Genomic DNA, 15236 nt, shown 5'->3' on the forward strand with positions numbered 1-15236 from the left:
AGAAAGCTGGATTTTATCTGTTAACCTGAGACAAAGTAGACTTTAAGAGAACCAGTATCATCTAGATAAGAGGCCTAGTAAGCTACAAATGTGCCAATTCATCATACAGACATTATGAATAAAAACTAAAACATGGATGCATCTAATAAAGAAATATCAAGGACACTATGATGCATAATCTGATGATAGAATTACATGGAAACAGAATGATACCGGTAGGGCTGGAGAGATAGATAGCTCAGTAGTTATATACTTACTGTTCTGGTAGAGGACCTGGGCTTGGCTCTCAGCACCCATATCAAATGGCTCACCACCATCTGTAGCTCTAGTTCCAGGAGACTCAGTGCTCTCTACTGGCCTCCAAGGGCACCTACACACTTGTGGTGCACATACTTATGTTCAGATACTCATGCATGCACATAAAATAAATACATTTCCAGAGTGACAACTGTAGTTAGGTAATTCTTCTTTCTCAGTAGTTGTAAGATCAGCATTAGCAGGGATGCAGAATTAATGCATCATAAACTGCTGGCAGGAATATAACATGCAAAATCTACTTTAGCAACTGGTAGTTGCTCTTTAAATTATATAAGTATTTGCACATAATTTAGAAACCCTACCCTGAGAATTTGTCAAAAAAAATGCACACATATGTCCATAGACTTGTATATGAGTACTTATTCTGACATCACCTGGTATACTTTAAGACAATCCTGACGCTAACATGAAAGCTAGTCTCATACTCTACAGGCTTAAAACATGATCCAACCAAGACTTATCTTTATGTCTGATGCCAGCTTTACTTGATAGTAAACAGGCCACCTGAACTTTGGGTCAACTGGCTATAAATCCCACAACCTTCTGAGGGGCACTGAAAGTTCAATAGAGTGAATCCAGAATTCAGGAAAACACCATGTCTATGACTGTAGTATTACTATAATGGAAACAATTAGGGCCAACCAATAAAAGAGGTGGCCTTGGAGGTTCTGCAACACAGAGTTCTATGAGACTTTCTGTGGAATCAGGCCATTATCCTTGTTATAGGAAATGCAACAGGGCCCAAAGAGAATTACATGTGCTAAGATATTCCACCACCAAACTGAAACCTAAGCTGTTTGCTTCTGAGAGTTGATCTTCATAGAAATGAGGAAAGACAGCTAAATCGAACAAAGTCAGCAAGATTGTGTTTATATCTTAAAATGGCCAGTCCACTACTTATTTAATCCTACCTCTACTTTCCCTGCCTATAAAACTTCCCTGATCTCTGTAGTTCACCGGGAACTCCTTTTGATTTTGCAGACAGGATGCTGCCTGATTCATTTTTTAAAGAGCCAATCCAATTGTGAAACTAAGTTTATTGAAATTTTGTCCTTTGTATCCACTTTGCACAATTAATGTGTTCTCCACTCAGGAAGTACAAACAATGCTGGGGTATCCAGACTTCTGCTGTGTGATATCTTTTTGTATGCTGTGCAGGTGTTGCTCTGATTGGTTGATAAATAAAGCTACTTGGCCAATGGTGAGGCAGAATAAGGTTAGGTGGTACATTCCAACTGGAGAGAGGAGAAAGGAGAATGGGGCAGACGCTGTGAGCCGCCACCAGGGGAAGCAAGATATGAAAGTACCAGTAAGCCCTGAAGCCATGTGGCAATGCATAGATTCATAGACATGGGCTAAGTTATAATAGCTAGCTAGCAAGAAGCCTGAGCCATAGGCCATCCAGTTCATAATTAATATAAACCTCTGTTTACTTGGGTCCAAGCAGCTGCGGGATGTGGGTGGGAGAGATTTGTCCCGACAGCAGGGCCTAGCAAGACTAGAGAAACTTACTACTACCGACTTCTTCTTGGGGTTTCATTTTCACTGGCATAGCTGGATGGTCATGAAGGTCATCCTTCACCCCTTTCATGGTTTATCTTTCTGAAGAGTAGTTCCATCATACATCATCACATGAATAACAGACGACTCTTAATATCCAGGAAAATCTCAAGATGTAGAGTTCACTCTTATACTCACGGCAGTTTTATTCATAATCACCCAAACCTTAAAAATAACTCAATTGTCCTCCAACTGGTGAATGGATAAATGAACTGTGATGCATCCAAACAACACAGATGAAAATGTTTCTGTTAACATTACTGTTAAAGTCACTGGGGAACTGGGAGGGGGTGTCATATTCCTCTTTGGAAGCTGCTAGTCAAGTTGTTCTTGCTCAGAGAAATAAACTCCCTCCATACTCATGCAAATGGCCCTAATTCAATTCAGTGGCCAACCAACAAGCCATAAAAACAGAAAGGGGGGGGTTATTGGAAAGAAAGGGGGACTGGCAGGAGTAGGAAGGGTGTAAGAAAGAATCATGGTGAAAGGGTATCATCAGATACATATGACAAGAAATACTGAGTCTAGAGGTTCTCAAATGTTCTGTGAGACTGGGGAAAAAAGTTATTGAATACATTAAAAAAGTTTTTACATTACCAGAATTTTAAACCTTTAGGGAAGATAAACAAAAACCCTTCCTTGAACCATTTAATCAACATAGGGAATTCAGTATTTAAAAATGGGCTTTCCAACAGGAAGAAACAACCAAGTTTCACATGACTAGAAACTTTAATATTGCTATTTACTCACTTTAGGACAAATGCCTATCGTTATTTTAAATGGAAATTATCAAACCCATATAATTTATCCAAGCACTCTGTTTAGTATTACCTAAGCTTCTTTATATTTACATATCAAATTATAAAGACTTTGTATTTTATTTTAAAAACCAAATGCTATTAGCATTCTTCTTGCAGTTATTTGATAACATACATATCTTCACTTCTTGTAATCCAGCCATTGAGACCAATAGGTGGGCTAGCAAACTTACTCACTACTGTTTTTGTTGTTTTGAGTCCTAAAAATCATTTGGTTCTCTTAAACTTAGAGCAATTCCACTTAAAGTGGCCCATTTATGTTTATTTGTCTCTGTCAAACTTAAGACAACCTGCTGAGTGTGTTGGTACATACTTGTAAATGGAATACTCAGAAGGCTAAGGCAGAGAGGTTGTGAGGTGGAGAGAGACCAACCTGAATTACATAGTGAGAGTCTATCTCAAATATTTCTTACACATGATAAGAGTTTTAGCTGAGTCTTGAGTTTCCTAGAGATGCTGGGTGAATTTAGTGATGGGTGCCTTCCTATTTCAGGATATATGAATGTTCTGCTTGTAACACTAAGCATCTGCCCACAATCTGGTTCATCTTTTTCCTTCTGAAAAAAAAAAAAGAAAAGTCAAACTGCTCAACAGACTACAGGTTAATATGAAGTCACACAAGCTAGCAGCAGTCTCTCAAATGTGCCAGCTCATTCCTGATCACATGTACATTCTTAATGGAGTCATTATAAAACCAAGGACAAGTGCCTCAAGTCTTCAAAACTACAGGAAACAAAGTGCACATTTTTTTTTTTTTTTGTAAATCTCTATTTGCATCCTTTTCTACTTAATAGTTAGCCTGTCTTTTCAGATTATCTTCAGTAGTGCAGAGAAATGACCAGTTTCTGTACCTCATTAAGAGGCTGAGGGACACTGAGTGGGTCTGGCGGCTGCAAACACAAGGTCAACAACTACCCCTGTAAAGGCTACTTTTCCAAGGACAAAAAGCCTTTTCATTTACATTCACATGTGCAAACACAAAACTCACTGACACACACATGCACTTTTACAACTTCACCCATAAGTCAAAAATCCAAGAACAAACTTACCAATTTGCAGGAGATGAAAGAGCATGGAGCTACTTGTTTTCCAGCAAACATAAAAAACACTTTTCTTGATCAGTTTTTAAAGTTCACAGTACTTTTTATGTAAGGCAAATAGATGATTTAACCACATATAAAAAAAAAACTGATAAAGGCTGAAACATCAACAACTAAATCCTGTGGGTGAGACCAGCTGTTGTCTGAGATTATTAGCCCTCAGGACAGGCAGAAGAATCAGACAAACGGTTGCTTGATAAGAAGATCAAACCACAAAAAATTGGCTCTGAACCCTGCCTCTACCAAGTAAGAAATAAAGCAGCTTTGCACTAATCAAAACCGGAGCCAAGTTTACCAAGACCCAGGGAGACACAGGGACTGAGTGATGGAAAACAGAGTCGGCATGGACTCGTCACTGGGGGCAGGTGTGCCTGGGGCCAGTGAGGGGCATTTTGTAGTACCATCACCTCACATCCCAGGAGGACATCTACCCACCAAAGGAAAACTCAAAACAGAAGCATTTAGGAATGTGTTTACATGCAAAGAATACAGCAAAAGAATTTTCAAGCTTTAGGACAGACTCAAAACGTAAAGGCTACTAGGCATTTAAAAAAAAAAAAAACAACAACCTTCTGTAAACACCAGTTACTCAGTTATTAAGTAGTAAGCTATGGAATAAACGATCAATTTTCTCTTGTAACCATGGGTCTCACACTTCCGTGGACTTGGAAAGCCAGCATATTTCTTTGTGCCCTGTTCTCCCAGTTGTGGAGTGGTTATGATGTGAACGTAAAGGAAAATGCTTGGTGCTTCTGCCTTCACCCCACCCTACTCAAGGCAGTTAGGGATTCATTTATCTTTCATTAGGGAAACCACAAGCCCTCAGCCATAGCCCTATCCATGTTGCCAGGATGCCTGCCACAAGTATGAAAACCCAGAATGTCCAGTGCCGGTACTGACTGAGAAGCCAGACCATCGGGGGTTGGGTGCTTTAGTATTTCCCAGCTGCAAAACAAGCAAGTCCTACCTATAGACTGGAGAAGACAAAACTGCACCTGTACCTTGTAAGGCTGCTGAGACCATGGATTAACTGTTCGCTCTGGTAATCTTCATTGGAAATAAATGTCATTCTTCCAGTTGCTTGGACGGCAACAGACATCAATTTCATCTTCATGTAATTTGTTTCTGCCATGTTTCCACTTGAGGGTGTGGATGCTCCAACACTGTACAACTTCTCATCCCTTCCTTGGAACAACTGCTAACGAGGTGGTAGAGCTGGCCTGGCTGTGGCCCTGAAGGAAGGGCTGCCGGTCAGGCTGACCCCTTCTCCACTGTCTGAGAACTTTCTTTGTTGTAGGAGTGGTCCAACTAATAAAACAGCTCATTAAACCTTGACTGTATGAAAACCATAGTCCATACAGAGCACGTTTCCTTTGAGTCTGGACTTTTGGTAAAAGTCAGGAAGCAAGGAATGGGATGGCCTTGGGCACAAAGTCTCAAAACATCTCACATTTTGTCCTAAGTCCTTGCTGGGAGAATTAAGTGCACCTTGTATAACTCCCCTGAGAGGAACACTGGCAGTTTAAGCTTGTCACTCTCATACTTCACGAACAGCTTTGCTTATCTCTTGTCTCGTTTACTTACATTACTGTGGTCTGAGGCTTCTAGTGAGAACCATGGGGACTTCCAACAAATGCTTCTATTGTTTTATTCCATTCTCAATATGTAAGAGATCACCCCAGCTTAAAAGATCACATTTAATATATTTCTCATATACTACATTGATAAGCTTGACTTGAGAAGTACAATTTTCATTCTGAGCTCCTGCAAAACTTCCTGAATCCAGCACATTGTCATTATATACATGAGTTAACATCCAGCACAAACATTTTAGAAATCGAAATGTGTGTTTTCCTTCATGAATTTTCTGGTTACTACTGGCTTGATTCTAGCAGGACAAAGAATTCTATGGCAAGCACCTTTCTCATTTTCTTGAGGAAACAGTCAAGCCCCCTTCATTATTCTGGTACTCAGCCAAATTCCACTTTAACATCTGCTGTCCAATCAGCTCTTTATTTATTTACCATATTTTGTTTTCTCTCAAAGACTGAGCATTTTACAATTTAAAAAATTATTATGTCCCAAATCCACATTTTTTTGTTGTTCCAGTACAATTCACATTTCCTAAGCAAAGACACTACAACTCTCAGTGACTAGCCTAGCTCAACATTGGGAACATGATCCTTAACTGCTGATGTCAGAGACTGTGTGATCAATGAAGCTTGGGAAAGGGGTAAGCCCAGGGAAAGCTTTCAGAGGCTCTCTCAGAGCCTGGTACAATGCTCTGAATGTGACTACTGCAGCATTCTGTAGAATACTATGGACAGTCCTGTCAGAGCACATCTTAAAGGGACTGATACTTAAAGTATTGTTCTAAAGAATATTACACCAATTCATAGTGAGGTAATAGGTATTTATTTGATGTCCAAGCAGTCTGTGGATCTAGACCAAGAGGCTATACAAAACCAACCAAGCACTGTCTTTAGAATAGAACATGTCTAAAATACCAGTCAAAATGTGAATTTCAAATGACATAAAATACAACTTGCTAATGGATTACTATTTCTCCACCTTCGTCTTTTGGAAAAATCACTATATAATTTTAGGTGACAGGAAAAGATAAAGTTTCTTGAAGACTGTATAGCCAATGGTTTACCTCATAAAAGAAAAAATTAAATCCAGCTAGTTTTAACTATTCAGTAGCTCATCTATATTCCTGGAACTGGACTGCTCAATTTCTAAATTGAAATTAAAGAATAAAGTTTGTAAAAACAAGACTACTGAGCAAACATTTTTAAAAATAGCATATATTGCCAAATAAACTCAATGAAAGTGTTTGTTAATACTTTATTAGTATTTTCTAATGGACAGAACATAACACAAACCAAATCAAAATTTTAATCTTTGTAGTTAATAAAAATAACTGACATTCTGATGATTTCCCCTTTGTTAAGGAAGGAGAGCAGTGATAGAGCAGTTAGGCACAATTGACACTTATGTACAGTGATATGCACAGGTAATTTTCTAACAGTTAAAACCCTAAAGTGTGCTCTGTATTTCTCCCTTATCTTACAGGAGCCATGCTCCCATAAGCAACATTTTACTAATAAAGAATCTGACACGAGTGACAAAGACTTTTAAAACAAGTCCTTAATTAAGGTGCAGCAACAACGAATCAAGTTGTTGGATTAAGAAGACACAACTATGTTTCAAAACATTAAAAATGTACTTATTTTACAATTACTCAAATAAACATGCATTAAATGAAAATATTGCACAAAATTAAAACTTTAGATTGTGAAATTTATGTTGTTCTTAATTTTTAAAAAATTGGTACACTTTCAGGTCACATTTAACTGATTTATTTCCCCCCAAATATCTGCAGCACAAACTCATAGTGATCAAACTGAAATATTCAAGAATTTTTGTTTGTTTGTTTTAAATTAAGGCTAACGAAGTGCATCCATTGGTCAATGGCACAATTGAACCAACAACTACATGGAATACCATAATGATAAGAAATAGTCATCTGAATGCTATGTTTAAGTTATACAATCAAATTTTAGGTGAATAAGCTGTGATGGTTTCTAATTAGTTACACATTACCTGGAAAAAAAAATCAGAAAACCCAAAAGAATGATTAATTTTGAAGGTCCTTGCCTAAAGGCACCACTGACTTCAAAGCATTCGGAAACTTATCATCAGAGGACATAAAGCCTCTTCGTGCATCTGCTCTTCACACGTGCAATAAATGCACGACATACAACATCATCAGCACATGTGGCCCACCGCATCTGGCCTCTGGTTAAACACTCTGCACAGCTGGACCAAGTCACTCAGCAGGTTACCTGCAGCCACACCACGGCCCAACTCTCCGCTGTGCAGACATTTCTGCTTCTGAAATATAAACTCTTCTCAAAAAATTACTTTAAAAACATTTACTCAAATGCTTGTGTTTTCACTCTCTGTTCTGTTTTGGTATGATTGCAGTTGTCTTGCAGGGCTGTTAGAATGTGCATTTTATATGACCTTTTGTCCCCCTGGTTAACAGTCAAGTTTTCTCACTTTGTATAGAAATGTATTTCACATGTACACACTAGGCTCTTGCATGAATCCTTCTGTATATACTTAAGATTTATTCATGTAAAAATATAATTGAAACGGGCAGGGATATGATGTATGAACATCACTGCTGCTTGTGGCCATGCTGATGCTCCCTACAGATGTGTCTGACACATCCAATTAAGCCTGGGGCCTGGGGTAGAGGGAGGGGCTGGCAGGGCAAGGACAGGATATATGGTGAGTACAAGAAATAGTTCTTCCACCAGAGAAACAGAATCGTTTCTTACTTGCAAGTTGCAAGAAAAAGATTTTACTTACGTAATTCTGTAAGACATGCAACACATGCTGAATATATGCATACTACAAATATGCACAACAGCACTGATAAACATCATAGAGGTTTACAGGAAGGCTTCCCTCTGTTCACAGGCTTTCCTGGGTGGGAAGGATCTAAGTGAAAGCAAGACACGAGTATCTTGCTCCAATCTTAAAGCTCCCAAATAACTGGGATATCAGTACTCTGTCCTTTACTGTGAGCACCCAAACGTTCTTTTAATACCAGGATACTGGCTCAGTGGTCTGAAAAGTAGCTTTACTATTTTAAGGTTTTAGTGTTAAATATTTTTAAAACAAAAGGAGCTAATATATCCAAACCCTTAGTCATTGGAAGTATTTAAAAGTACAGAAATCCTGCATACATGAGATATGAAGACTTCTTAATGGACAAAATGGGGGAATACTAGGAAATGTAAAGACTTCAAAACTAGAAAAGGTATTTTGTTTCACTGATATATAAAATTATATTAGGGAGTTAAATGTATACACCAAAGGGTTTTGTGTACTAGCTTTATTTAGAATTTTACATTATGCGAAATATAAATAAAAGCATATTTTAAAAAATAGTACAGTTCTGTTTTCATTATTTATTTTCATATATGTACACATAGTAGAATTAGGCATTTGTATGTTTACATAGGACTATAAGCTCATTAATCCTTTGATTTGCTATGTCGGTAGTTACCTAAGGCATGTCTAGATCATATGATTAAAGTTATCATATGGTAACTTTTAATAGGGTACTGTTTAAATTTCCAATTTTTAGGACAGAATGTATTTGGCAGTTCTTACAATAAATAATTCCCCTTCTATATAATCAGTAATCTGTTAAAAGATTTAAAAAATTTGAACTTAGAGCTACCACATGCTTCTTCTGCACAGAATGCCAAAGGAAAAGTAGAGAGTTGAATACCTTAAGAGCAAGCTGAGCCCTTAAAGCACATAAAAATCAATGAAAATTTATACCAATGAATAATAAATCCAATCAAATTCTAGTTTTGATTGGTTCTATTTTATAGTGCTTTACTTTACACAACAAAACTGTAATTTTGGGAAAGGGTTATTTCCTACACTGAGGGCATTCTGTCACTTTTCCCAGACCTTGAAACATCTGTTCTAAAGATCACTCACCTGCTGACCCACATGATATCAAAATGCTGACAACGACCCACAAGATCACCAAGGGAAACAGACCTCTCCCAATCACGCACCGCAGTCTCCAACTATTAACCAGACTCGTGACCTCTGACCCATTGCTCTGTGCTTCCCTTCGCACTCCCACACACACTCTGGCACTTCGTCACTGGTGGAGAATGCTGATTCGTTTGGAACAGAAGAGAGCAACTCCATTCTTGAATGAGATGGGGGCAGTATCCTCTCAATGCTGCAAATTATGCACCAAATCATTTAAGACACAGGAATCTCTCTTGGTATTGTCTGGGTTACAGATGAGAATGAGAAGACCCAGTCTTATGGATGTACTAGTGATCTGTTTTGAGACACTGAAAGACTGTTGTAGACGCAACAGTATGTGAGTTACACCCCGAAGAGCTGTCCACACCGTCAGTCCTGGACAAGAAGAACACCAGCTTTACAGGCTGGGGTGTCACCTTTTCTGTAAAGAAGGCGCTTGAGTACTTTGAAGTTTCTGTTTATATTTCTGCATCTGCTTTGACCTTGAATGAAGTTTGTTGAAAAGTTCACGGAATTTATACTGCGGAAATAAGGTTTCTAAAAAGCCTTCTAAGAAGACATACACCATTCTCCTATTTAACTGGTTGTGCTGAAACATTTCAAAAACACGAAGAATACCTTTCCGTGTTGTTTCAGCTCCAATAATGTGCTTCAGTTCATCTGTAGAGAAAAATATACATATTCATTCTTCAGAAAAAGGAAATACATGCCTAAATGATGACCATAAATCAAGACTCTACAAAGCACACAGTAGAGCAACTCATAAGCAGTAGGTATCCAGTTAGTAAGCTATGTATAAGAGTCTTAAAAGCCTCTGCGAATCTGCATCTAGCATCATCTACCCACTAACAATAAGACACAAAGACAACAAGACAGAGCAAAGTTCAGAGCCATACTCCCAGTTCTCAGTTCACAGTCACAATCCTATCTCTTCTTTCCCATGTACTACTCACTCTCCCCACCAACCACTGAACGAAGATTTCTAATAATCAACATCCTTATAGCTATACAGATTTGTAAGACATTAGTAAGATGTTCACAGTGTGGAGACGTTTACAGTGAAATAACAAGACAATGTCCTTTGCAGAAACAATGACTGCAGTAGATTTTGTTACTTGGACAAGACAAGGATGGGGACAAGGAAATTAAGGATTATCCCTGGCAAACAGAACTTAAAACAACAAATCAGAAGTAAATAAAAAGTGGTAAGAAATGAGAGTAGAGAAACGTGGCTGAAGTTTAGAACTCCTGTACAAGAAAGTAAAGAATGGAAAAGCTGCCAGGTGGTGGTGCCCTTTTCCCGTGAATCCCAGCACTCTGGAGGCAGAGCCAGGTGGATTTCTGTGAGTTCGAGGCCAGCCTGGTCTACAGAGTGAGATCCAGGACAGCCAGGGCTGTTACACAGAGAAACCCTGTCTCGAAAAACAAAAACAAACAAACAAAAATGATGGAAAAGTTGTCATGACTATAAGGTCAAGTAAGTGTGGGGCTTACATGAACACCACCAAAGTACCACAGACAGAACACTGGATAACTGCATATGAGTGTCTTGGAACTATTCATAAATGCCCCAAGAAAAAACAAAGCAGTATTTTGCTGTTAGAAAGAAACAGAAAAATTTAGCAGTTTGCAGACTTAGAATGTATAATATTAAATAAGCAAGGTCACACAATCACAGAGAGAGAAAAAAAACCCTGTGTTATCCCTCATACGTGGAATCTAGTCAATAATGTATATATATGTAAACAAAGGTACATGTCTGTATTACCTAACATGTAAAACAAGAAAGGCTAAATATTAGATGAGGAAAGATTGAAAGCGGGTTATAGACATGAGGTATGAAAGATGATATAAAGCTGCTTTTCTAGTTCTAATTCTGCTGTGGATTTTTCTTTTTGTGGTAGATAAATGCATAAAAACATATTCAATAGTGAAAGAACAGCTATTCTAACTGTACAGAAATTCAATGAAATGTATAGACTCTGGTTCTGGTTAATTTTGGTGTATGATGTTTACTTGCAAAGTTTTTAATATTAAGTTTTTAAAAACATAGAAAAACTTGTAACTCCCAAAAGGTCTGTATCTAAACAGAGATACACTATAATTTAGCACAAATATGTGACTCTACTACAAAACATAGGATTAAGTATACATAAAAATCACAGTTTTCATCTACTCTCAACTTCTTTAGGTCTTCTTTGCAGCAAGGCCTTCCCTGGCAATTCTCTCTGCAGCTGAACTCACCTGCCATGACCTCTTCTCTTCTGCTGTATTACTGTTCTCTTTAGATCTGATCACTATCTAACACACTATGTTTATTTCTTTGTTTTGTTTGTTGGTTCCCCCTCAAAGAACATAAGCTTTAGGAAAGGAAAGCAATGTGCACAAAGCCTAGTACACAATGCAGTCCAGGTCCAAGGCGTACCTATGTGACTGAGAGTTCCTGCAGCCGGTCGGCCACAGCACAGACTGCTTTACGGAGACACTGAGGAACAGCCTGTGTCACTGTTTCTTTTCACTTTTCCAAAGTGCCGTTTCTTTACTTTATGCCACCATATTTAACCACATATGGGAAAGTAACAGCAACGTGGCAGATTTCTAACTTAAGATAGAAAACTAAACACTGAAAATCTAATTTTAAGTCATAAAAAAGTCAGGCATACTAGCTGATGCTCGTGTCTTTTTTTTTTTTTTTTTTTTTTTTGGTTTTTCGAGACAGGGTTTCTCTGTGTAGCTTTGCGCCTTTCCTGGAACTCACTTGGTAGCCCAGGCTGGCCTCGAACTCACAGAGATCCGCCTGGCTCTGCCTCCCGAGTGCTGGTATTAAAGGCGTGCGCCACCAACGCCCGGCGATGCTCATGTCTTTAATCCCAGGACTGGGAGGCTGAAGCAGCATTACACTGAGGCCAAGGTCAGCATGGACTACACACCAAGTATCAGACCAGCCTGAGCCACAGCGTGAGACTCCATTTCAAAAATAAGAAAATGAAGGAAAGAAACAAAGTAAAATTGTAAGCAGAAAAGCAGGTAACAACAGATGAAAGAACTTATAAATCCATCTTGTCCATTCCCTATATCCACAATTAAAACAGAGGTACAATATATCTAGGCATTTATTTACAGCTTTGCATTTTTTTTTTTTTTTTTTTTTTGGTTTTTCGAGACAGGGTTTCTCTGTGTAGCTTTGCGCCTTTCCTGGAGCTCACTTGGTAGCCCAGGCTGGCCTCGAACTCACAGAGATCCGCCTGGCTCTGCCTCCCGAGTGCTGGTATTAAAGGCGTGCGCCACCAACGCCCGGCGAGCTTTGCATTTTTAAAGATACTCGTGACACAGGGACAAAACTACCATCTCCTTCTCCAGGCCATAAAAGCCCTCTGGTCACAGGCTCTCTTTCTGAGAGAAAAATAAAGGACAAGTAAACCTATGTTAATACAGTATCACAAATAAATACTCAAATACGACCAACAGAACACTCATTTCAGTTATAAGTTAATAAGGATTAATAATTGATCTATCAGTTAACTGCATGTAAATGGACATGCATTCTAAGTTAAGCATTCTTTCTCAAAAATTCAAATTTCACTTTGTTTTTAAGTTGGGGTCTCATGTAAACCCGGCTAGTCAAGTGTTAGGATTCAAAGCATGTGCTGTGACGCCTACTATATGCAGTGCTGGGGATCTCTATGGCTTTGTGCGTGCTAGGCAAGCACTCGCCAATGAGCTACATCCTCAGCCATACTCATGCCTTTCTTTAAAACAACAACAACAACAACAGAAAAAAGCAACAGACTGTCCCCTAGGCCATGGCCTACTAGTCCCAAGTCACATTCATATTTGCATCAGCCCATCCATCTGTCATGTTGTCTTTACATAATTTTCAAAACATTTCAAAGCAGCAGAGTAAGTTTTTTATCATTCGAAGATGAGTCAGAATTCTGATACTCACTAACTATAAATCTTGGTGGGTGACTTGGAGCTGTTTCCTCATACACAAAATGATAAAGTTTACTAGTGCCTGGTTTCAAAGGGCTGTCAAGAGGATTTGTAAGCAGGTATGAGAAATGCCTGGCATAGTGCCCAGTAGGTAATAAGCCATCATCTGGTAGTCAGTATAATAACAAAAATGAGCTAAACTAGCATAGTGTCAATGTCAAAAAGTCAGAAGAAATACAAATAAATCAAATTTTAATCAAATGTGTTCACTTACCTGGCATAACTGCAAATAATTTTGTTTTTCCTGCAATTCTTGTTCTCATTCGGATAGCTTTATCTCTGCATGGAACAGCCTCTGCTAAAATGCCATTGGGCCAAAATGCATCTCTATTTAAGAAAAATTAAATAATATTTGTAAGTAGTTTCATTTTCTAATGATAATAGTTGATAACTTCATTACAAACTGCTAAAAAATAAAGTATTCAAACCAAGATAGCATTTCTAAAATTTTACATAGACAATAACAAACATTATCTAAGAGCAGTATTCAATTTAGGCATAAAAGAATATAGACACAAAAAAGCAGCAGATAAATTCTGGCTCCCTAGTACTTCACAAACACTAATAAAATGGAGTATGTGGATCAACACATGACAGACATTTAAACTCCAAAGTGGGCGTGTGCTAAGTCAACATCTTATTCAAATCCACCCACAGCGCCCCAAACTTGGAAAGCCTAGCACTTAACAGCTAGTCTCTCTCGGCCATGCCATTCCAATCCCCATCTAACTCAGCCAGCATGAATCTCAAGCTGATGCCTACGATGTATGCCACACAAGCAGCATATTCTCCATCTTCCAAGGATTTCAATCCTGCTTCTTGCTGTCTGGCCCAAGGAGACCTGGATTGAAAAAGAGAAACAAGGCTCCCTAGAAGACCAGAGTCCACCTTTGACCCTGAAGCATCCTGTCGCTACTGTCTTCTACAGATATGCTAAGCCCCGCCCATCGCTATTGGACATGCCTGCAGAGAAATCATCTTAATGTGCACTAGAAACACCTCGGCTGTAAGGAGATAAAATCACCTTTGTTGTGAAGACCTTCTACCTGTTAAGGCAATCCAATTAGCTCTAGAGAAAGGATCCACATGGGGTTAAACTTCCCCAGCTGAGTGCAATCTACACTCAAGGCTGAGAATCACGGCTACAGGATTCACTGGCCCTAACTACATGAACACACCAGGGCCGGTAGTCTGACTCTGGAAACAATACCGTACAAAAGGGAGAAACTTAGCCTCTGATCAGAAAAGAGATTCCTCCTTTGCTCTGCCCAGAGCCTTTGGGCAAATACTTCCCTACTCTGACCCTCTACTGTCTCTCAGCAAAGTGAAGGCAAAATGCACACCTGATGAAAAGGATAGAAAACCAGGGAGAAGCAAGTCAGTTCAACATGGACAGCTCCCTTCTTAACCCAGCCTCACATCCGAAGTACCGATGTGAGGAACCCTGTGCACTGCCTGTCTTCACACTTACGGAGGGCTCACCTCTCTATTTGCTTTCTGTGCTCTTTTGAAGAAACTGCATCTTATCTCTCCCTCCTCGGTGACTGACAGAGTGCTTTGAATACATTTTGCAATATAAACTTAAAAATTACTGTGTCAATGTTGTTTTATTTGTACTGTCCTCAAACATTAAAGATTAATGTGTCAGATACAATTTTCTAAACTCTTCACTTAGTGATTTCTATGATAAAAATGTTAAGTTTTTGAAACAGGGTTTTCAAGTGCCCAGGCTGGCACCTGAATTCACAACAGAGTCAAGACTAATCTTCAACCTCTCATCCTCTTGCCTCTACCCCAAATCCTGCCAGGCGCAGCTTTCTAATACTATTTCAGTGATCTTAACACTGTTCTATGT

The 15236-nt window shown here is 38.8% G+C and overlaps 1 protein-coding gene across 4 annotated transcripts in view; it reads right to left on the reverse strand.

The window, feature by feature from the left end:
• Positions 1 to 6629: 6629 nt before the first annotated feature.
• Snx13 (sorting nexin 13) overlaps positions 6630 to 15236 on the reverse strand; it is a 104104-nt gene continuing 95497 nt past the window's right edge. For all 4 annotated transcript variants that reach the window (XM_076550774.1, XM_076550773.1, XM_076550772.1 and 1 more), the window contains exons 25-26: positions 13596 to 13708; positions 6630 to 10048 (exon numbers count right to left, since the gene is read on the reverse strand). In XM_076550774.1, coding sequence (XP_076406889.1) covers positions 9801 to 10048; positions 13596 to 13708 — 361 coding nt within the window. In that variant the 3' untranslated portion in view covers positions 6630 to 9800. The remainder of the gene's footprint in view (positions 10049 to 13595; positions 13709 to 15236) is intronic.

Source organism: Peromyscus maniculatus, chromosome 14, assembly GCF_049852395.1.
Source record: "Peromyscus maniculatus bairdii isolate BWxNUB_F1_BW_parent chromosome 14, HU_Pman_BW_mat_3.1, whole genome shotgun sequence".
Lineage (NCBI taxonomy): Eukaryota > Metazoa > Chordata > Mammalia > Rodentia > Cricetidae > Peromyscus > Peromyscus maniculatus.